The sequence below is a fragment of the Delphinus delphis genome, chromosome 7 (assembly GCF_949987515.2).
Source record: "Delphinus delphis chromosome 7, mDelDel1.2, whole genome shotgun sequence".
Lineage (NCBI taxonomy): Eukaryota > Metazoa > Chordata > Mammalia > Artiodactyla > Delphinidae > Delphinus > Delphinus delphis.
In genome coordinates, this window is record NC_082689.1 from 1,529,804 (window position 1) to 1,552,838 (window position 23,035).

Genomic DNA, 23,035 nt, shown 5'->3' on the forward strand with positions numbered 1-23,035 from the left:
TGCTGGTATTTTTTAAAAGGCCAGTCATTATTTTGGAAGAACTGTACAGCTAGCGTGAGGCTGCTGTCGCTGTCCTTGCTGTCTTCTGGCAGCGTTTTAGTAGGGCAGGCTCCCGAGTCTGTCAGAAACCAAGCCGGGGACCCTGCACTTAGGTGTGTGCGGTCTGGCGTATTTCCTGTTTGACCTTCCTGGTGGAGCACTTTTACTAGAGCCCCCCTCTTTGGTGGGTCCTGACCTGCAGTTTTGTCCCCATGGCCCCCTCCCTGCTGAGGGCTGGCTCAGCCCCCAGGCTCCTGCCAGAGAGTGGGCGGGGCCCTGGGGGGCAGCAGTCACCTTGCAGCCGTCCTTTTTGCTTTCCTTTCCTGGGGCCTTGGCACCGCCCTGCCTTTGATGTCTCGGCACAGGTGTTTTACATGTTGTCCGTTTGTCTTGGTGGCCTGGGAGGGGCTTGCTCTGCACTAGTCCACCAGAAGCTGGACGTACTCGTCACTTTACCCAGTGACACGGGGAGGCTGTTTGGCAGGTTTTCATCGTTGGTAAGTTCTGTCTTATTTTTAATCTGTGAGCACTAAGGGAATCTATTAATACTATATTGGATTTACAATTTTAAAGTTTAGAAATGTTGAAATTTTTAATCAATATTTAAATGATTGGGGAAATCTAACTTTTAAAATGCTTAACTGTTTTTAAAAATAACTTCATTTTTTAGAACGGTTTTAGCGTTACAGAAAAATGAAGGTACTGGAGAGTTCTCATATACCCCAGCTTCCCATATTAACGTCTTATATTTGTGGTATATTTGTTACCAATACTGAACAATATTGATACATATTACTAACTAAAGTCCATACCTTATTCAGATTTCCATCGTTTTTTCCCTAATGTCCTTTTTCTGTCCCAGGATCCCATGCAGAATAGCACGTGACTTTCAATTGTCACGTCTCCATCGGCCCCTCCTGGCTGTGACGACTTCTCAGACTTTGCTTGTTTTTAGTGATTCTGACAGTTTTGAGGAGTACTGGTCAGGTGTCTTATAGAATGTCCATCAACTGCAGTTTGTCTGGTGTTTTCCTTACAATTAGCCTGGATGTGTGTGTTTGGGGGAGAAAGACCACAGGGTTAAGTACCATCAACGTGACACATCACTGCTGGTGTTGACGTTGACACCTGGCTGAGGTATGTCTGTCAGGCCTCTCCGCTGTGTGTTTGCTCTTTCCCCCTTCCCAGAAGTCACCATGCCTGCCGTAGCCTTTATATTTGTCTGTGGGGTAAAAATTGTGTGACTGTTTAGAGGAATGCTGTTTTCTGAAAGGAAATTTAGTTGCTTGATATTTTAAAAAATGATAAATTGAAATTAGAATGTAAATAGAGTGACTATATTTCTTCATTCACAGAATTTCTTTTGAGTGTTGAAGACATGAGCAACAGTTATTACCAAATTTCCCTCTAGAAAGCGTGTTATGAGGGATAAAGACGAATGAGTGAAGCCCTTCTGTGAGCGTCTCCTGCAGTTGTTTGTAGCTGGAAAGGTTTGTTGCTCCTCAGAGAAGGTTCCCTGGCCAGGCTGCAGAGCGTATTTCTAGAAACGCCCAGGCGAGCGGCCGGGAGGCTGGTGTGTCTCTGAGACACCGAGACACCGGTTGGTTCCCTGCAGGGAGGGAGCCAGCAGTTTGGGAACATTTTAAGGAATTGTTTCTTTTAGAGAAGGACTGGTTCAGTATTAGAGTGGAGGGTGTTTTGTGGCCATTTATTTCCTGGAATAAGGGGGGGTTGATGGTGTGCTTTTTTATGGCAGTGGTCTGTAGAAATCAGTTTCCCTGGTTCCTCATATTCTAGGAAAAAAAAAAAATTAATGTTAAGTATGTTTTAGCCAAACTCCACTGACAACGTGAGAAGTTTATACAGTTGACCCTTGAACAACATGGGGGCATATAACTTACAGGCGGGCCTCGGTATCCACGGTCTGTGGTTCCCCCTGTCCGTGGATTCAGCCACCCAGGGCCCGGGTGGCACGGTAGTGTTGACTATCGAAAAGTATCCACAGATGAGTGGCCCCACAGAGTTCAGCCCACGTTGTTCAGGGGTCCACTGTATCATCCTGATTAATATAACAAGGGTGATAAACTTAGAGACACACTTCATGGTTTCACGAGAAGCTTGAAGGGCACTGGCACTGTGCTTATGGAGACACTTGGGAAGCCTGAGGAGGGAGGTGTTCTCATAATACATCCATTGTATCGTATGCATATTTTATAGTGGATATGGAACTTGTTGATACTTTGTGGCTGGAAATTATTGGCCAACACTTCTAATTCTTGGAAAAAGTCATGCAACGTCCTTTTGTGTTTTTTTTTTCTTTAAACACAGAAAAAGTAAACCAAAATTTATTCATATGCATATGGGGAATTATAAAATAAGTAGGTGGTAAATGGCTAAAATTAGACGCTTACATGATTAACTTCAGAAGGGAAAGGGAGGGGCAACAAGAAGCTTGCATCAGAAGAACAATTTTGTTTCTAGGGGAACAAACGGGAGGTAAGAAAATTTGTGATACTAATTGTTTATGCAGGTGCAAGTGGTATTTTCCATATGTTCATGGCCATAAACACCCCAGCAGTAGGAATTTATGACAGTTTCTTCTTTCTTTAAAAAATTAATTAATTCATTAATTTATGGCTGTATTGGGTCTTTGTTGCTACGCACGGGCTTTCTCTGGTTGTGGCGAGCAGGGGCTACTCTTCGTTGCGGTGCGTGGGCTTCTTGTTGTGGAGCACAGGCTCTAGGTGTGCGGGCTTCAGTAGTTGCAGCACTCGGGCTCTGTAGTTGTGGCTTGTGGGCCCTAGAGCGCAGGCTCAGTAGTTGCGGTGCACGGGCTTAGTTGTTCCGCGGCATGTGGGATCCTCCTGGACCAGGGCTCAAACCTGTGTCCCATGCATTGGCAGGTGGCTTCTTAACCACTGCACCACCAGGGAAGTCCCTTTATGACAGTTTCTTCCCCAGAAGTGTCTGCTTCCTTTTTTTTTTTTTAAATGAAATATTATGGTCTCCTTTTCTCTTTCAGGAACTTTCTACTCTTCCTGTCTGGTGTTTTAGAGTTTAACCAAGATAGGTCTAGATTTAAATTTCTCTTTTGTTACGTGGGTACTTTCTGATTTGTTGGTAGGACCTTATTCCTTGCTTCTGTTTTCAGTTTCTTCTCTTGCTTCGAACATCTTAAATGTAGTCACTGTCTTCTGTGTGTGATCTCAGGTTTGGAGGCCTGTCTGACTCTGTCGTTTATTGTGTCCTCTGATTCTCACCCATGGTGGCTTATTTCCTTCTGCATTTTGGAGACTTTGGACACTGAGTTCATGCTTCGTGGGTATTTATCCCTGGGCCCCAGGGACGTTTGATTTCAGGTGAACCCAGACTCTCTCGGTGTAAGCACGCCCCAAATATTTCGTTCACGGGGCATCCTGTGTTGTTTGCTAACGCTGACAGCCCTGCTCCTGGAAGGTCTGTTGCCGCCTCCAGGCCCTGAGATTCAGGAGGAACCGGGAATTAAGCTTCCTTTGCTGCTTGTGGGATTCCAGGGCCCGCATGGTGAGGATTGGAACCCCACACTTGTGTGAGGACAGGCTGAGGCTGTGAATTCTTAAGACGCCCGCTGAGACCCCCTTGCCGTCAGGGCGCTTTCTTCCCTCCCGCCTTCCCCTGAGGGTGCGGCCTCGGAGCTGCACATATGTGCAGAGGTGCATCACAGGTGTCCACCTGCACGGGGCGCCGCTTTGCCTTGCCTCCCAGCGGCTCTGCAGATGCCCCGGGGTGGCGGAGGCTGCAACTCTCCCTCTGGTTTCCAACTCGCTCTTCATTTCAGCCCCTTATGATTTCTCGCAGAGCCCATCAGTGCATTTAAAAGCATTTGTAGAGGTTTTATATCACGAGGTTTTTCAGGATATTGGGCTGTTGTTTTGCTGGAAATGGAAGGCGTCTGTTTCTCTGTATGATCTGAAAGCTGATTTGGTGCTGGTTCTTCCCGTGTCCCTTCCACAGAGGGTCCAAGTGGGGAGCTCTGCATCTTCCTTTGCTCAGTATGTATTTGCTCAGTGAACCCCCGGGATGGAGAAATCTTTCAGTCCCCAGCGTTGAAGGCGTAGGAGGGAAACGCAGAGGATAAAAGGCTTGTGCGGTGATGGGAGGATTCTGTCCGGGAGAGCTATTCGGGCATCTCCAGAGCACTGAGTGGCACGAGGGATGGTGGCTCAGCCCGCGCACGTGGTGCTGAGCCTGACGTTGCAGACACGCCCCAGTGGGGTCATCTCAGGCCGTGTTCTACATCGAGTCACTTACCCCTCAGCAAACACTTTCTGTTGCAGGCACTGTTCTGAGCACTGGGGATATTGGGGAATAAGACAGAGTTGGGGGAGGAATGGGCAAGCGATCACCAAATACGTAGGGGGGCCTCTGAGTGCTGTGGGGCGGAAGTAAAGCCGTCCCGGGTGGGAGCTGTTTTGTGGAGAGAGGCCTTGGGTACCAGAAGACGTGGGTGTCCCGGCTGCACTTGCGGGGAGGGGGCAGGGTTGGGAGGTAGAGGCAGGCTTGGCACGTTCTAGGAAAGGAAGAGTCCACGTGGTGAAATGGAGGGGCGGGCCCAGTGCAGGTGAGGTGAGAAGGTAGCAGGGCGCGCGCAGCAAGGGCCTGTGGGCTGTGGTGTGAGGACTTTGGTTGAAGTCGTAGCAAAGCTGTGGCCCGTTGGCATGCTCTGAGCGATAGAATCTGAACCACGTGTTAGGAGGATGGCTCTGCGTGCCGTGTTGGATGTCGACTGGGGCACGGGTGGAGGCGGGGAAGCAGAGCTTCAGGGTGTGGGTGAGAGACGACGGGGGCATGGCTGTGACCAGGACAAGCTCACCTTCCTTCCCCGCAGCTGCTGTCTCCCGGGGCAACCTTGCTGTTCCCTGTGCAGCCAGATTTGTTCTTACTCCCTAGGTTTTCAAAACTAAACTATCATTGAAGGATTCAAACGAAAGAGGGTCCACAGGGGAAGGGCTGTGACTGCGAGACAGCAGAGTGGGCACCTGAGGTCCCTGCGATGGACGTGGGTATTGGTCTTACGACTTTCAGACTCACGTGTATGGTCCTAGGAAGAGAGTGGGGAGCAGTGTAGACCACACCTGGGTGTGCTCTGAACTGGATGCTGGTGGCAGTGGGGACGATGTGGGGGTGCAGGGGATTCCTAAGAGGGGGAGTTGCTTGTGGCAACAGTGGCCTTTCGTTGTAGACCGTCAGGCACTCTGGTTTATGGATAGCTTTCCTTTAGAGGCTGGACAGACTCAGGGGGGCCGGGGCCTGAGCTGGGAAGTGTCCAGGTCACAGGGCCCAGGCAACTCATTTTGCTTCCTGGGCGTTTGTAATTCTTTCTTTTGCTTGCCCTTGTGTAGTTTGAGGTGCACGCTGACATTTGGGCATGCGTTCTGCATGACTTGGGCCCCGACAGGTGGCCCATATCCTGGGAAGGGGCCTGTTTTTCCGGGAACTTCTTCATGGGGCCTCTCAGCTCTTGCAGCCCTGGAGTTGGGCGCCTGCTTTCTGGCTCCGCAGCGTGCAGTGATACGTTTCCGTGGTGGCCACGCTTGTCACACCGCAGAGCCAGGAAGAGGCCCTGGGAGCTCCCCTGTCCTGTGTATTCATCCGGCGCCCATTCGTTGCGCTCTCAGTGCCAGACGCGGCTCTAAGGACACAGAGCTCTGGAGAGTCACCGACCGGTGGGGGCGACAGACACGTGGACACAGGATGCGACGAGGTTCCCGCTGGGGGCTGACGGGGGAGAGGGCTTCACGGTGGTGGCCCGGGTGTTGGGATTACAGGACGAGGGGGTGAGCCGAGTCGTCAGGAGCCTGGGGGCCTGGGTCTTCTCCGAGAGGAGAAGGCTGGAGGGCTGGAGGCCGCCGGGACGGGGCTGCCGCGGGCAGGGGGGCTGGTGTGTTGGCTCCGGGGCGTGTGTTCATGACGGGAAGGGGGAGTGGTGAGGACTGGGAACCGAGGCAGGTCCCGGGGGCTCCCGGCTGCTCGGGGATCCTGAGTCTCGCTGCGGGGAAAGGGCTTTTGTGGGCCCCTGGGATGAGCCGCGGGCTTTGTTTAGAATCACTGACTGCAAGAAGCCCTGTGAGGAGAACCTGAGAGACGAGGGAAGGGTGTGAGGCTCGGGGGCCAGCCCAGGGCGACACTGGTAGGAGGAGGTGTGCGGCAGAAGCGGGGTGGAGGTCGGGTCAGGAAGGCATCTCCCCGCGGCCGCGCACCTGGGGCACCCGGGGCGGCGGGAGCAGGCGGGAGTCGGGGAGGCTGGCCTGAGGGTGAGGCCAGAGGGTCACGGTGGGAGCGGGCCTGAGGGCACGGGACGGGAGCGGGGTGGGGGAGGAGGCTGACGAGGAAGTGGCCTCGCTGGCCAGCTTTGAGCCCCCGTGTGGGCGGGCCCCGCGCTGTGCCCACAGGAAGGCATGACAGTTCTCGTCGCCGCTGGTAGGTGAGGCCCCGCGGCTCCGCGAGGGCAGGTGAGGCCACGGCGTCTGCCGTCCATGGCAGGCAGCCCTTCACGCCCAGGTCCCGGCTGGGGCCGCGGGGCCTCCCGTGCAGCCTGGGCCGGCGGCTCGTGGCACAGTTCACGTGTCAGCACTGCCCCTTCAGCTGTGTTGTGGCCCTGGGGCCTCCACTAGTACGGAGCGACCTTTTTAGGAGAGAAGGGAGCTCGGGTTTTCATAGAACAGAAGGACTTGTAACGTCGGTTTGGTTTGGTTTGGTGGATCTGGTGGCCTGGGCGTGTGGCTCAGTCCTGTGGCTGGACCGGCTGGGGTCCTGCTGGCCTTCAGCCTCCCCTCTGGTGTCCAGGGCCTGCCCGGGGCCCTCAGAGGGGCGTGAGTCCCCGGAGCCTGAGAAGCATGTGTCAACGCATTTTTCATGCACACAGCCCCTCCCATTTTCTGTTTGGAAGTGACCCTACAGACAGATTCATAAATACCTAGTGTGTGCATGAGCGCCTGCTAATTCTTTTAAGTCATTTTTCAGGCACTGTGCCAGGTCACTTTTTGTTACTGTGCAGCCCTCCCTTGGGGTAGACAAGCTGTGAGTCGGTCTCCACTTTACCGATTCCATCTCTTTCCAATTTAAGGAGGCCAGATGCTGTTAAGATACTGTGTTCCTTCCATGAATCCGATCTTGTCCAAGACAGTTGCTAGGACAACAGGATCTTCGGTTTTCTCTCCTGCTATTTTTATTTCTTTACTATCTCAGGTTACTATTTTCATTTTCCGTATCAAGTTCCTCGTTACCATTTTTAAAAATAGAGATGTTTAATAACTTTAATATGTTAACACTGTATGTTCTTGCCTCTACGAAGTTCACCTTAATAAAGACAAACTCGCAGTAAACAGAAAGGCCTTAGGATCAATGTGTCTAAACCTGCCGAAGAAGAAAGGTACAGACTCGGTCGTTTCATGTTTCCTCTCGATGTCCAAACCTTAGTTAGAGCTTAATTTGGTATTTATTTTTTACGTTAAAATACCGATTCTCAGTTTAGAAGTCGTTTAACATGGAAGTAGGTGCTAAATGTCTTCAGTCTGTCCTTCATTAGTTGTGGCTGGAGGAGGCACGCGCCCCTCTGCCCTCAGTGCACGCCCCATGGAAAGCTCATGATCGAAGTCCAGTGTTCGTCTCCATGTCCCGTTATTTATATTTCTGCGTGCAGGAAATAACGTATGTCCCTTGGAGAAGAAAGTTAGTGATAAAAGGTCGACTTTCTACCAGGTGCACTGATTGGTGTGCAGTTGCAGGTTTTCACAGGGACCTGCTGGTGCGAAATGATAGGGTAGTGTTTCACACGCACCCTGACCCACCAGGGGTGCCTGGACTTTGCGTGTGTCCAGTCATTACCTGGGTTTTAGAATTTTTAGGACACATCCCGCTTTCAGGTATTTGAACGGGCGCTTGAGTTAGGAGCTTTTCTTCTTCACAGTTAATATGAGTTAAATGGGATTCAGACATTTAAAGTATATGATGTTGTGACACGTGTGGTGTGAAGATAGGACCTCAGTGTGGATGTATGTGTAATAGGCTGTGGTGTTCGTGTGCTAAAAATAGGAGGCACTCATTTTTAAAATAAAAAGATTGTTTTTGAAAATGGACTTGGATAAAATAAGATTTTTTGGAAGTTGATTTCATTTTTTTTATACTTGATTTATGTTGAACGGTAATGGAAAATTGGGGAAATTGTATATCAGAGAAGTGACTTTAATAACTAATTTCTCTGGTGCTCTTCTTTAAAATTAATGAGAAATTCTTAGCCGGGCTCATCAGCATTCGTATGCAATAATGAGTAACAGGGGTGGGCGATTGGAGTCCCCGAGCCACCCCGCAGTTAGTTAGTAGTTTCCAGCTCCTTAGTGCATCTAGACAGAGCAGAGTCAATAGTACCTAACAGTACCATTTACTGCTCCAGTGGAGTAGAGCGGATCCAGAAGAGGCAAGGCGTGGTCCATCCTTTTTCAAAAAATCCTCCTTTTTACGGTAATACAGCACAGGATTTGATGCTAGAATTACGACATATATTTAGTCCTCCAGGAAAACTCTTCCAACCAGGAAACCCCGAGCATCACTGACTACCCCTGAGGTGGTGCTAAGAAATAAAAGTGCCCCCGCTCCCCGGGTAGTTCTTTGAGGCACACGTAAAAGGGCAGGAAAAGCGGGGCCTTCCCAGGGCAGGATAGTTGTGGACTGGACCCTGACATGCGTCCTGCAGTCTCACAGCGGCAGAGCTCAGTGTGTACCGGGTGACAGGAGGGGAAAGCTCCACGTGGTGCAGGGACTTCACGTGCTAACAGCGCACGGAGACGCCGTTTAATACAGCGGATACCTGCAGGGGGTGGTGGGCAAGACGTTCCTGGACTCGAGAGTCAGAGCATCTGGGCTCGGGTGTCAGCCTGCCTCTTCTCGCCCGGTGACCTCGAGTGCGTCACTTAACATCTTTTACCTCCGAGACAGTGCCTGCCTGCTGACCTCCCGTGTCCGATCCCAAGGCGGTGCTGGGACTGGCAGGCAGGCCGCCCTCTAGGATCCAAGTCCATCTTCATTGCGGCAGGCATCACCAAGTTGGGTACCCATAGGATGGGACGGTGGACTCGGGAGTTCCCAGGAGTGGTGCTGGCTCCCTCAGCTTGAGGAAAGGTGCCGTGGAGGAGCGGGCATCGTTTAGGGCAGGCATTCAGGAGGAAGAGATAGATGCTCAGGAGGGCGCTCCAGGGAGGGCAGCCAGTGCTGGGGAGGGCGGGTCCGCGCACGTCCAGGAGGCTCGCTGTGGGCCCGTGAGGACCCTCGATTCGTCTGATGGGGGCTGAGCAGCGGGGGTGTGGTCGGCTTTCTCCCGAATGGTGTTTCCAAGGGCATCGGGTCATCAGACTCACTGAGTGTTCTTTCCTCCCGAATCGTTAGTTTTCATAAAGCGGCAGTTTTCTTACGGGACTTCTTTCCTGAGAGTGATTCTCTAACTGGTAGATAACTGCGTGCAGTAGCAGCTGGGGCTGGAGAGTTAGACGTTCTCTGAGCAGAAACCGAAGTACCGGCACCGAGGTCATCCATTGAAGGGGGCGCGCCCGTGACCTTTGTGCTGTCAGCCGCCTCCGGGGAGGGGCTTCCTGGGTCAGGGCGAGGCGCTTCTGCTGAGGCACCCGCTGCTCCTGACCTGCTCACGTTTCAGCCCTGCAGCAGCGTCTTACTCCCTCTTTCCCTGGCTTCTGTGTGCTAGTTGATTGTTTAACGTGGTTCTGTTTCATTCCCTCCGTTGACCTATCCGCTGCACCTCTTTATCTCATCGTTAGTGACTGCTGTGAGGTGTGCAGTGCACACCTTTACCTTGTCACGGTCCCCCAGAAAGCCAGCATCGGGCCACGTCACACATGACGTGAGCCCCTCGCAGCCGGCTTCTCTCCCCCCTTCTGTCCTCTGTGCTGTTACGCGTGTGTATTTCACTTCCACACATGTTAGGAACCTCAGGATATACTGTTACTACTTTGGCTTTAAACAGTTCATTCGAGCTTTTTATTCTGTCTTTCCTCCTTCCTGCCCTTCCTCCTGCAGCTGTGGTTCCTGCTGTGCTCGGTTCCTTCATGCAGGTCCAGGTTTCACCTGGCTGAGCAGAGCCCCCTTCAATAGCTGAGCTCCTACTACAGGCCTGCTAGTGATGACTTCTATTAGCCGTTGTTTAGAAAGATATGTATTTCCATTTCATTTTGGTAGATTTTTCATTCATCGTAGAATTCTGGGTTGACGGTTGTTTTCTGCCAACACTGAAGATACTCCATAGATTCCTGGCTTGCACAGTTTCTGATGAGAAATATGAAATTATTCTTATCTTTGGCCCTTGTACCTAATGGAGCTTTCTTCTCTGGCTGCTTTTAAGACCTTCCCTTACTCTCTCTTTAATTATTATGCGCTCCTGTGGTTTCCTCTCTGTTTGTCCGGCGTGGCGTTTACTGAGTTTCTTGCTGGTGAGGGTTTCTAGTTTTCCTATCATTTGGAAAATGTTTGGTCGTTATTTCTTCAGATCGTTTTCCTCCCCCATCGAGGACTCTGAGTGCACATATGCTGGATGACTTGATCCTGTCCCACAGGCCACTAAGGGTCTGTCCATTTGTCCTTGACCTTTTCTCTCTGTGTCTTGTTTGGGATAGTTTCTGTTGCTCAGTCTTCAAGTTCACTGCTGTTTTCTTCTGCGGTTACATGTAATAACGCTGTTAATTCATTGCGTTAGTTTGGGTCCTTCGAGAAACAGAAGCCAGGATGGGAGTAAACACTGATGAGGTTTTGGAGGGAAGCCCCTGTGAAGGATAAAGGGACCAGACCTGAAGTGGAAGGAGTCTGGCCCTGTGACAGGGAAGGGGGGAGGAGGAGATTGGGGAGGAACAGTCCAGGAAGGGTTTGGCCAGGCCGACGGGGTGTCCTAGAGCCAAAGGCTCCTGCTGAAAGAGGCCCACGGCCCACAGATGGGCTGCCATGGAACTTCTGCTGCTCTTGGTCGTGGGCTGCACCCTTACGTGGGAGGCGTGGCCTCTGCGTGAGCAGGGTGGCGGGCCCAGAGGGTCAGCACCTGGGCCCTCGGCCACTCGGGCCTCCTCGCAGCAGGGCATCTGAGCAGCACATCTGCATGGCTGCCACACCTACCCAGTGGAATCTGTATTTCGGGAATCCTGGGTTTTTTTAAATTCTAGAAGTTCTTTTTATATTTTCCAGTTCTTTCATTATTTTCCTTTTCCATTTAATTTCTTGATTACATTGAGTATTTTTATAGCTGTTTTAATGTCCTTGTTTCCTAATCCATCATCTTTGTCACGTCCTTAGTCTGCTTGATTTTTTCCCCTGGTTACAGGTTACATTTTTCTCTCTCACGTGTCTAGAACATCGGTTGCCGTAAGTCATGAGCTTTTATGTTCGTGAGCACCAGGTTTTGTTTCATTCTGTTGAATGGCAGGCAGTTAAGATACTTGCAAGTCAAATTAAGCTTTGGGGGCTTGATGTTTAACCGTTTTGGTGGGTCTAGAGCAGCCTGTCTTCCAGGGAAGGGTTAGCCCGGCCCCCGGTGTGCAGTGAGCGGTCCCTCTGCTCTGGCTGGCTCAGCCCCAGGGCAGCTCTTGGACTGCTCACCCGGAGACACCCTGGGACGTCCTTTGCCTGGGGTGCTCTCCACCCGCCGCGGGGGCACCGCCCCACGCACCCTGCCTGCTGCTCAGCTAGAGACCAAACGCGCTGGATGGACGTGGCTCTTTTCTGCCCAGGTCCCTCCCCCAGCACTCAGCCCACGTCTACGCAGTGCCACCAGCACACTCAGGTGGCCCAGTTTCCAGATGCGCGTGGCCAGGGGTTGAGTCCAGGCCCTATTACTCCCTCGTGGCGGGAACTACAGGCATCACCTGGCATGGGTTGGCCTCTCGCTTGGGCTGTCCCTAGTGGCGCCGCTAGAGGCCAAGGTGACTGAGGTCGTGGCCATCAGGGAGCAGCTTCCCACGCCCGGCGGCTCCAGCAGGACGCGCTCCACCCCATCCTGTCACCCTTGCCCCCCCGTCCTCCTGACCGTGTCCTCTTCTCCGCTGTCCGGGTCGGTCAGGGAGGACTTCTGCATCCCCTCCACTCCTCCAGCACTTTCCACCTGCTACCATCCCACTTCCCAGCTGGTTTATATGTTCTGCGTATTTTATAAGGTTAGAGAAGATGGGACTTATATTCGTGTCTCAAAGCAGCCAGGACACAGTGTATCAAATGTAGAAGGAATGCACAGTTTCCTCCAGGAGGATGAGTGCATGTATGTTTCTCTTCTCAGCTGGCTTTTGTCCAAGCAGCTGCCGGCATCTCTAAGCCGCGTGTGACAGCAGTGCCTGGGAGGAGCAGCCTCTGCGAGCCCAGACCTGTGAGCCCAGACCTGTGAGCCACTCGCGGCACCCATGCCGTCCCGGCCTGTAGCGTGTAGAGATGGGCGCCTTTTCCTAAAATCACAACTCACCCAGGGTTTAAAGTGTCCTCACAGTCAAACTTAGCAGCATCACTTTGTTTCAGCCGCACCACCCTGAGCTCAGACCTACCATGCCTGCGGCTCCCCGGCCTGACCCAGGACAAAACTGACTGCGGGCCCGCGGCCAGGAGTCACGCTCTCGTGCTGACGGTCGGACGAGGTGCCCGCGTCAGCTTCTGAGAGATGCTCCCGCCAGGAGGTCCTGGGCCACTCCGTCCTCACAGGGCCACAGAGCGTGTTTTCTCAAGTGGTGAATGTGGTGGACTGGGGCTGGGCGGTTTGAAGGCTGCCTTAAAGAAGCGGATGCAGATATGAGGTGATGAAAAGGAAGCAGCTTTGTTTTGCTTTCTCGTTGTGAAACATCCCAAATGGGAGCCCTCCTGGGGTTCTCTGTTGGCTTAACTGCACTGAAAGGGAACCCTGAGGGTCTGGGGACCCTTGTCTGGGTATGAAAGGCCAGTTAGGTGCTGCCCCAGGAGGTCCAGAGAGCAGATTTTGTGATGCAGTTAATAGACGCTGGCTGCACTCAGCGGTTCCACATGCGAGTTTTTATTCTCTGCTCTGTGGTTTAAAATTTGATTTGCAAAGAAGACAGCAGAGCCAAACTGTGGCCTCCCGGCCCTTCCTCAGCAGGTGCTGGGGGCTGGCCCGGTGCCGGTGTGCTGGTGTCGGCGAAGCTTGAAAACCTTTCCGATGAAAAGAAACCACTTTCTGGTGTGATAAAAATTACGGAATGATAAAAATTAAGATTGTTCTTTTATTGCTGCAGCAGTTGTGTATTCATAGCAGTTGGCTGGGAACGTCTTTGTGGACAGACAGGGAGAGACCACGTGGGGAGATGCACCCCCCCCCCCCCCGCGGCTCCTGCTTTGTGGCCCCTCTGCCCCCGTCCTGGTTCTTGTTCCCAGGGGGTGGCCGCTCTCCACGGCCTCAGCGCGGCCTCTCTCTCGTTGTACAGACACGCCCAGTGTCTCTGTCATAAAACGCAGAACAAGCTGCATGGGTTTTCTGTAGCAGCTGTAACGAACGGCCACCGGCGGAGCGGGTGAGAAGGTGCCCGTGTCATTTTCCGGTTCTGGGGGTCAGAGCACAAACCCAGGCGAGGGGCTGTGCTCCCACTGGGGCTCTGGGGAGCTTCTGCTTCTTTCCTTTCCAGCTTCTAGGGCCCCTCGCACCTTGGCTCCCGTCCTCGGTCAGGCCGACCTCTGCTTCTGCCACCGCATCTCCTGACCTGACCCTCTCCCAGGACCCTCATGATGACCCTGGGCCCACCTGTCAGTCCAGGGCGGTCTCCCCGCCTCGAGGTCCCGACTTAATCATGTCTGCACAGGCACAGGGTCTGGGGGTGAGGGCGTGGGAGTCTAGGGGGGATTTTGCGATCTCAGTACCCCCTTGACACACAGGCTCTGCTCACACCCCATCTCCGCACACAGCGCCCCCTGCTCGCAGGCTCCGGGGCCCCTCCTCTCCTCGGGTTCTCCCCCGCGCCGTCCTCGCTGGGATGGCGACCCCTCCCTCGAGATGCCGGGGCGGCAGCTGTGCAGCTGGGTCTCCAGCAGAGCCCCGCCTTCTCAGCCACCGACCCAGCTCCCCACCTGCCCGTTGGTGGTCTCCCCGCGGCGGCCCACGCGCTGCTCCCATTCCGCTTGGGAGCCAACCGGGGTGCCCGCCTCCCTGGGGCGCCACCCTCTCGTGCTCCGCTGTGCTGCCCAGGCTCTCCTGAGCCCTTAGGCCCGTGGAGGTCGCTGACACCCTCGCGCAGGGCCGCACTTGCAGCTCTTCCGGCCCAGCGACCACCTTCTGCCGCAGTGCCTGTCGGAGTTGGAGAGCAGGGGCGCCGCCCTCACTCGGGTTCTCCCGCCACTCCTGTCCCCTGCTCCTCCCGTGGCCATGCCAGGCGTCCCCGCTCGCCCCGTCCCCGGGCTCTGCTGCTCCGTGTGCGCCCCCCGCCGGCTCCCCCTTGGCGGGCACCCTGGGCCGTCGTGTGCCACTGGCTCCCTTCCCAGTCTCCGCCCAAGAGGATGACTCCTGGGGGGGAGCCGGGTGTTTCCTTTTTCCTCTGTCGTATACCCAGGGTGCTCCTAGCACCTGGACGAGACCTTGTGCACAGAGGCTCCCAGGGCCGGAAGCTGCGGTCAGCCTGCACTTCGGTCCTCCCCACTTACAGGTCCCTGCTTCTCTCCACGTCCTGCAGCCGCGCACGCCCACTGCAGGCCTGTGCACCTGCCAGAGGGGACGCAGGCTCAGTGCGGGATGGGTAGTGTGGCCGCGGGGCGTGTCCAGGCAGGGCTGTGTCTGGCCTCGGGTGTGACTGTGACCCCCCTCCTTGCACTGTAGCCTCTGCCTCCACCTCGGTGTGGCAGGTAATGAATGCCCTCTGCTGATGAGAATCAAGGAAAGGCGGATTTCTTTTTTAAGCTGCTTCAGTACTTGTTCTCAAGGGCAAAGTGTGGAAGATTTTTGTGTGCAGTATGTAGTGTGTACATATCTACTGCTGGACCACATTAACTGGAAGGCAGGAAAAAGAAAACTCCGTATTTTGTCCCCACTGTTAACTGGATGAATCTCATTGTGCTTTGCCTGTTCCCTGCCCGGCCCACGCAAGACTCCTTCCAGCCTGGCCTTCAGAGCCAGGCTTCCACGCTCCACGGTGGAGGCCAACCCCGTGACGCGCCATCCCAGCCTGTGGACCCCTCGCCCTCGCCGCAGGCTCCCTTCCCCTGGGAGCCCTCCTGGCCATGTGAGGGAGCCTCTGTGCCCCTCCAGGTCCACCCTGTGTGTGCCCTGCACCCCTGGGGCCCCTGCCCCCGATTTGTGGTGGGGCCCATGGCAGGAGGTGCTGGCAGGAGACGGGCAGGTGGGGCAGAGAGAGGGGCTGAGACATCTCCCCTCCCGCCCTCTCCCCCCCGAAAGCTGCGGCTCCCCTAGGTCAGGGCCACTTCTGCCCGAGGCTCCACGGCCACCCTCCCAGCAGCAGCACGGACACGCGGGTTGGCCACTGGCGTTTGTAGCCCCCCCAGCAGCATGGAGGCTCCCGAGGGCAGGGTCGTGTTGTGCTTCCTTCCGCGGGACCCCTCACCCTTAGAGTGGGACCGCCAGAAGCAGGCCCTGCCGGCGCGGGGAGGGCAAGGGTGGAGTGGAGGAAGCCGTCAGGTGAGCTGCGGGGACGGACGGACGTTGTAAACTGCTGGTGACCACGGCTTTCCCTCCCGCAGCTGCCGGGCCGCAGGTACAGCCCTGGGTACAACGAGGACGTGGGGGACAGATGGATCTGGCTGAAGTGACGGCCGCCTCCATGGAAGCTGCCTCGCGAGGATGGAGGTGCACCCAGGCCGCCTGACTCCCCTGGACTCCACGTAGCTTAACATCGGGGGTGGGAGTGAATGATCCTGAAGTTGCACAGTGGAAGAAACGGCCCAGCAAACGGCAGTCTGCCCTGCAGTGTACTTACGGGAGTGGAAGGAGGCGCCCCCATTTAAAGGGGGGCCCTCCAGCTTTATTCTGGGACGATGATCACTGGGGAGAAACAGTCTGCTGGAAAGAGCAGGTGTCACTTGGAGAATCTCATTTCGTCACAGTCATGCTCTGTGTCAGGCAGGTTTTGTACACTGTGTATTCAGACTTCAAGAAATAAAACCATTCCTGTGGCACATCCCTCCATTATACATCTGCCCACACGCGTACGCGCCACACACGTGTGTACGCACACACACTTACCATTAGCCACAGTTGGCTTTGATGTGGTTTGGTTTGATCAAGACATATATTAGGATTGAAGAGTTTTTCTGAAGCATTTCTTCTTTTTGTTTTAGAATGTAACTACCACATTAGAGAAAAAGGAAAAAAAGCAAAGAGGAAATACCAAAAAGAGGAAGCAGTTACCCTAGATTCACAGGGCAGAGTATTGGCTGTGAAAGGGCTTTGGGAGGAGTCTCCTGTGACGGCCCCCGTCGCTGGTGGTGCGACTCCTTCCTGAGGGGACTTCCAAGCACAGAGTGTCAGTGGGTAAAACACAAAAGCGAAACATACTCTCTTTATCACCTAAAAGTCAAGTTGTTGATCAAAACTGAGTCACGTGAGAGAAAATCGCACTTGCTTATCCACCTCTGTTGAAACTTAGAAACAAAAGTAAGATTTCCTGAAGGCCAATTGCTGAGGTCCGCGTTTTAGTTGCGGAGTTAAGCTGTGAGTCCTGTTAAGTTGGGTTTTCTACTGTGGAGCCCCACTGTGTTCAGCATGGTCCCTCCGAGCCCGCACGTGTCTATTTAAATGTAAATGAATTAAAATCCACGTCCTCAGTTGCTCTGGCCACAGCTCAGGTGCTCGGAAGCCACGTGGCCCGTGGCTTCCGTCCCGGACGGCGCAGGCGAGACGGCATCCTCACCGTGGAAGGTGCCCTCCGGCGTGGCTGTGTTGGAGCTCCCGCTGGCCCCCGCACCATCCTTCCTTTCCCTCCCTCCCTCCCCTCGCCCGTCTCTCCCTCTCTCTCTCTTTGGATTTTAAGAACTGAACGTAAAGATTCCCAGCAGTTTCCGAGTTGGAGTCTAGATTTAAGTGGGCGACATTTTGCATTTCACTAAAACCCAAAGCGCTTTCACGGTTGACTGAAAGTGCGCCAGGCGTGGGGCCAGTCCTGCAGTCTCGTGGCCCGGGCGCCGCACAGGCCCCTTAGAGAGGGGAGGACGGAAGAGGGGACCACGTTCAACTGTCCTGGCTGCTCTGGCGTCTGGGCTGTAACGGGCCAGCGCGTCCCTTCTCTCGCCGCCACCCTGCAGTGTCCCTCCCGCCGGGGTCGGCGTGCGTGTGGCCAGAGGACTTGGGTGGCAGACAGGCCTCTTGGGCGGGCAAGGCCGGTTCCAGCTTTGGGGGCAGCCTACACCCCCGACGGGGTGTGGCTCTGTGATTGGTGGGGCTGAGAGGGTGAATGGTGTCACGTTCGGTGGTTCCTTTCCCGTGAGGTTGGGCAGAAGAGCAAGTGGATGGTGCCCAAGTCTCTGCACATTGAAGCCCCGAGGGGCCCGGCCGACGCTGCGTCTTTGCCCAGAGCTGCCGCGTCGTCGCCTCACAAGAATGCTCGCAGCCCTGAGCAGACCCAGGGTGGCAGTCAGACTGCATTCTGAGTGTTTCCTGCTCGAGGATCGGGACGGAACGACGCGGTTACATGTCTTGCAGGTGTGTGTTTCCAGGCGAGAGACTCTGTATTGAGGAAAAAGTGCTCATTCTTTTCCTAAAGTACATTTTTTGTTCTATCAGGTTTTGTAAGCAGAAAGGTGAGAACGGCGGCTGCCCAGAGGGAAACGACAGACGGTTTCTTCTGTCCACCCTAGCCGGTGGGTCGCCCCGGCCTCACCATCCCCCGCTGGCCGCAGCCGTTCAGCAGTCACCCGCTGGGGCCCGCAGCCTCGTGCCGACAAGGCGTGTGGCCCAGCGAGGGCAGGTGACGAGGCTCCTGAGACGGCAGGTGTGCCGAGGACTCTCTGGTTACGTTGTTCTCATCTGATCTCGAGGGCTGGGGTCTGTGATACAACAGGAATGAAAGGCGCGCCTGCCTTGCCTGCCAAAGAAGCCCCTTTTGTTTGTCAAAGCCCCTCCCCCCCCCTTCAGCCACCAGCTTGGCTTGGGACCTTGCTGTGTCCTGTGTCCTTACCAGTTGCCCGCTTCTGGGCTGGTCGTCCTTAGAGGTGTTTGGACGTGTCAGAACGAAGCAAGCCTTCAGCTGCCTTTTTGTAGGAAAGCACGGTCCGTGCTCGCACTGGGTGCAGACCGGTGAGACTCGGGCATCGGCAGAGCGCGGGTGGAGAGAAGGCTGCAGTTGCTGTCACGCTGGGCTGCAGAGGAGACGCCTGTGTGGGCGGCAGCCCCTGGCTGGTCAGGGCTGGGTGAATGGAAGCGTGCGCCCGAGGGATTCGGGGCTTTCACGCGGCTGCAGATGAAAGGCGGGAACCTGAGGCTTCCTTCGGGGACATCGGGAGAACGCAAGGGCAGCGGCTCCGGTGCCACCCCGCTGCAGGGACCGCCTGACACTTTTCTGAATTTTGCTGAGGAAAGTGTGCTTTTAAGTCCACATCCAGGACTTGAACCAGAGGTTTCCTCGGGGGGGGGAGGTGCTGGGGGCTTGGCCAGGATGAACCTGGGGTGTTGGGACCCTCGGGGCTGCAGGAGGAGGTGACGCTTCCCCGCGCAGCGTGGTCACCGGGCTCGCAGTTTGGCTCAAGCTGCCCTCAGGATTCTCCCCTCAGGAAGCAGTGAAGCGTGGTCAGACTTTACCTTCAAACACGTAAATAAATTCCACATCTATACCGTTGACTTACTAGTCTTGAAATTCTTGACGAAAAATTGTAATAAGAGGAATGACGTGTGTTTCACAAGTGGTGCTTCCTAGTTGAGGTTCTGAAGCTCCGTGCTTAGACCCGGCTGCTGCTGGTAATTTGGAAAGTACTCAGGTTGGTACCATGTAGTTTCATGGAATTAACTTTTTGTTAATCATGAGGCTATGCTAGTGACTAATAAAATCCCAGCTTTTCATTTTTAAAAAGGCCTTTTCCTCGGCATGGTTTGCGTGGCGGTGGGTTCTTTAATACGTGGGTGTGTGGAGCCTCCTGGGTCCCAGGCACCATGTGCGGCCCTGGACGGAGGGCAAAGAAGAAACAGACACCAACCGCAGCTCCAGATGTCGGGTCCCTCGTGCGGAGAAGCGCTGGACGCCGTGAGGCTCGGTGACCGGCAGGGTGAGCGTGTCGGCCGAGGAGGTCCAGGCCGGCCCCCGGGGCACCCCAGCACCGACTCGGGAGCTGAGGTCGGGGGACAGTGTGGCTTTGGGAGGTGGCCGGGCCGAGGTCCTGGGAGGATCTGGGCCGGGAAGACGGCCGGGGATGTGACCCCCGGCAAGAGCTGCGTCCGGAGGTGGACGGAGAGCCTGGTGGGTGGGGACCAGGTGGGGCGGGGAAGCACGTGGGGACAGCTGGGAGCAGAGGCCAGGGTCCTGTTAAATTCCGAGTTTTCCACTGGGCCTTCTTGTAAAGTCAGTCCCCACGCCAGAAGTACACGAGGGTGAGCACGTGCCCGTTCCTCGTTGCTGAGCCTTCGTCTGCTTGGGAAGCGCCGTGAAGAGATGGCTGGGGGTCACCGGGGGCAGCCTCGCCCGGGCTGAGCATTCCCTCCCGAGACGCAGGGACACTCGGGCCGGGGAGGCCACGTCTTCCCCGAGTGTCGCAGTGGAGTGTACAGCTGGAGCCCTTTCGTGGGAGTCTGGGAGCCTGAAGGAGGACGTCGACTTTAATCTCTCAGACGTGTGCTAAGTGAGGCCAGGGCCCTGGCCGGACGGGAGCCAGTGCTAAGCCCCCTCCTGCTTGCGCTGCTGCTCCCACCTGTTCTCCCTCTAGAGGAGTCACCTGACACGTGGTGAAGACGCCAGTGTTTTTGCTTGAGTTTGTGCGTCTCACCTGTGTGGCCCTGGGGGCTCACCTGGGCTCACGTGGGCGGCGCGTCAGCAGGGGGGTGTCCAGAGCTCAGTTTTCTGTCGGGGGCCAGGGATGAGCGTGTCTGCGTCAGCGCGGCATGTGTCTCCAGGGATGACTCCAGGCCCCTGACCTGGCCCCGGCCCCTTGTCCTGTTGCTGCCTCCTCTCCTGTCCCAGTCCCGGGGCACCCAGCCCATCCCCCTGCGGCGTGGGTGCATGCAGCCCCGAGCCTTGCTGCTGCCGCCCTTCCTGCCCTTGGTCCCTCAGCGGGGAGGCAGTGCTGCCGCCGGAGGAGAGCATGTCTGCGGAGGGGGCCGGCGGCGGAGTCCACGCAGAGCTCGTGGGTCGGTGGCTGCCCCCTCCCCCAGTGCCGCCCTCAGCTTCCCCGCCTCCTCAGCCTAGGCTGCCTGTGGGCGGCCCTGGAGGGGGGTCTTCAGTGGACTCACAACTCTCACCCTCACCTCGTAGGCTCTTCCGTCCGGGTACCGGGCACTGTGAGCCTGGAGCTGAGGGGCCCTGTGGGCCGGACCCGGATGAGGAGGCCTGGGCACCGAGCGCTGGCTTGGCCGCTGGACAGCCGCATCCTGGTCCCGTTGCCATGAGCTCTCTGCCATCCTGAGGCCTGGACGCCCCCGCTGGCGCCCGGTCATCACACAGCCAGGCACCCCGAGGGCCCCTCCACCCTCCTCTGGCCCCTTCACATTCTGCAGAAGGGTCTTCCCCCACCCCCAGCCCCCAAGTGCTGAGGTTGCCGAGATGACCTGCTCTCAGGGCAGTTTTCCACATATATACGTCTATAGTATTTGTGTACTTCATGTGAGGCTTGCTTTCTTAGGAGATAAATGCAATAAACCCGTTTCTGTTGAAATAAAAAGCAAGACTTGCAACGCACCCGTCAAAGCTGAAACGAAAATGAATCCCTTCTGCGAAGGGGGACAGTCTTGCCAAGAGAATGTAGCTTAGATGCAGAAAGAATTCCAGCTGGCAAGAAATCCCCAGTGCAAAAAGCCGGCACATGAGCCGCTTGTCCGAGGAAGCGTGGCTGCCCGTGGCAGGGAGGGGTGGCGGCGGTGACGGCGGTGACGCCTGGGTCTTAGGACCCTTGTTTCCAGAACGAACTCGAAGCCAGCGTCATGGCGTCAGTCACTGCCTGCCAGCCGTGCCGTGCAGTCAGGCATCTCTGGTCTTGCTCTGGCTTTTTCCAGCTGTCAGCAGGTTTTACATCTGTGAGTACAAAAAAAAATCGAATGATAGTCTTTACCTGGTCAGAGGTGGCTGGAAAGACCCCAGACCTTCTTCTTTGTTGTAACATAAAACAGCCCTTTTCTCTCCGCCAACAAGTCTCATCACGTTTGCTCTCTCGTGGGTCCATGTCTGTTGCTGCTGCTTCCCTCGAAGGTGCAGGGTCGGCCGAGTGTGCAGTCACCTCGCCCTCCTTAGGAGCCGCTCCTGTGCCCCGACGCCGCTGCTCTGGAAGCCGGTTGGCGGTGGACCACCCCCCCCCCACCCCGGGGCCGGGACGTACCCCAAGGGAAGCTGTGGCAAGCGCACATGGGGACGCCGGGGGACTGGCTTTTCCCTGCAGGGCCAGGCCTGGAGCCCGGGTGAGGCAGCGGTGGGGAGCCGTCCTGTGAAGGGCGGTGTCCGGTGCGTGGAGCGGGTGTCCAGGCGGGAGGGGCCCACGGTGGGTGCCCGGAGCCCCGCGCGATTCTGCAGGGCGCACTCGGCGGGGCCTGGGGTGGGGCCGTCACAGCCGCCACGGACTTAGGGGGTCAGAGGACACCTGTGTCCTCTCGCAGTGGGCCTTGGGTCCAGCTGCCGGCAGGGCTGCTTCCTCCCGGAGGCTCAGCGGACAGAGGCCAGTTCCCTGGCTTTTGCAGCTTCTGGGCGCTGCCCGCAGGCCCTGGCTCACGGCCCCTTCCTCGCACCGCTGGCCTCTGCTTCTGTCCACACGTCTCCTCTGGCTCTGGCCCTCCTGCCTCCCTCCCTGAGGGCCCTGTGAGGACATGGCCTACCGAGATAAGCCGGGGGTCCTGTCTCAAGGTCCCCGATCACATCTGCAGAGCCCCGTCTGCCACACAGGGTCAGAGCCACAGGTTCTGGGACCAGGACATGGACATCTCGGGGGCCGCCAGTCTCTCCACCACGAACCCCATAACACAACGACTGAAAGGCCCTTTAAAGGCCACGGGGATGGCCTGGCAGTGCTCCTGGCGGTCCTGACCGTCTCCCGAGGGGCCCGGCCGGGAAGGTCCATCCCTGGAGAAGGTGCTCGGCACTGAGACCCACCTCGGGGTTGTACCCCGCTGTCCCAGCAGCTGTCGACAGCCCCGGCCGTCGTGAGCCAGGCCCACACTCGCTGGGATCCAGCAGCTCCCAAGGTGGGCCCTGCCCTCCCCGGGGCACCCTGCCCGCACCCAGGCCGGCTGCCCACACCTTGGGGCGCGGCTCTGAGCGGTCTCCATGGGCTTGCCCAGCGTGGTGGCTGCTCCCTGGGGAGGGTCCCCGCCAGAGCCGCCGGCCTCCCGGACCTTCACTGTCCATGACACCCGCTGCCTCCTCCCCACCCGGGTTGGGGTGCGCCCTCTGCTGCCGCCCTGCTTTGTGGTCCCCGGAGCCCTGCCGGCCACCCAACCCCTCCCCGGGCCTGCCTGCAGCCTCTGTCTCCCGGGGCCTCTGCTGCGTACCTCTCCGCGAGCTGCTCCACCCATGGCCCAGCTCCTCTGAGATGCAGCGTCGGGGCCACGTGCGTGACGGCGTGGGCCGGGCCCGGCAGGGTCACCGTGCACATATCTCGTGTGGGCCGTGGGCCGGACCCCGAGGCTGGGCGGGGACAGGAGCGCTGGGCACCAAAGCCCCTTCCCGAGCGCAGTGTGGGTGCCGTGGCCCCCCTGAGCTGGGCACGTCCTACAGCCGCTGCTCGAGCCCCGGCCGTGGGGACGGGAGGGGATGTCAGGACCGGAGAGGAACGCTCCCACCCCCGCCCTCCCTGCTGTCTGGGTGATGACCAGGCGGGGCCCTGGAGGTCAGGGCTCTGGGGAAGTGCC

The 23,035-nt window shown here is 56.6% G+C and overlaps 1 protein-coding gene across 1 annotated transcript in view; it reads left to right on the forward strand.

The window, feature by feature from the left end:
- NDUFA10 (NADH:ubiquinone oxidoreductase subunit A10) overlaps positions 1-16,198 on the forward strand; it is a 49,189-nt gene extending 32,991 nt beyond the window's left edge. Inside the window, exon 10 of the mRNA XM_060015820.1 lies at positions 15,745-16,198. Within this exon, the coding sequence (XP_059871803.1) occupies positions 15,745-15,813 (69 nt within the window). The 3' untranslated portion in view covers positions 15,814-16,198. The remainder of the gene's footprint in view (positions 1-15,744) is intronic.
- The last annotated feature ends 6,837 nt before the right edge of the window (positions 16,199-23,035 follow it).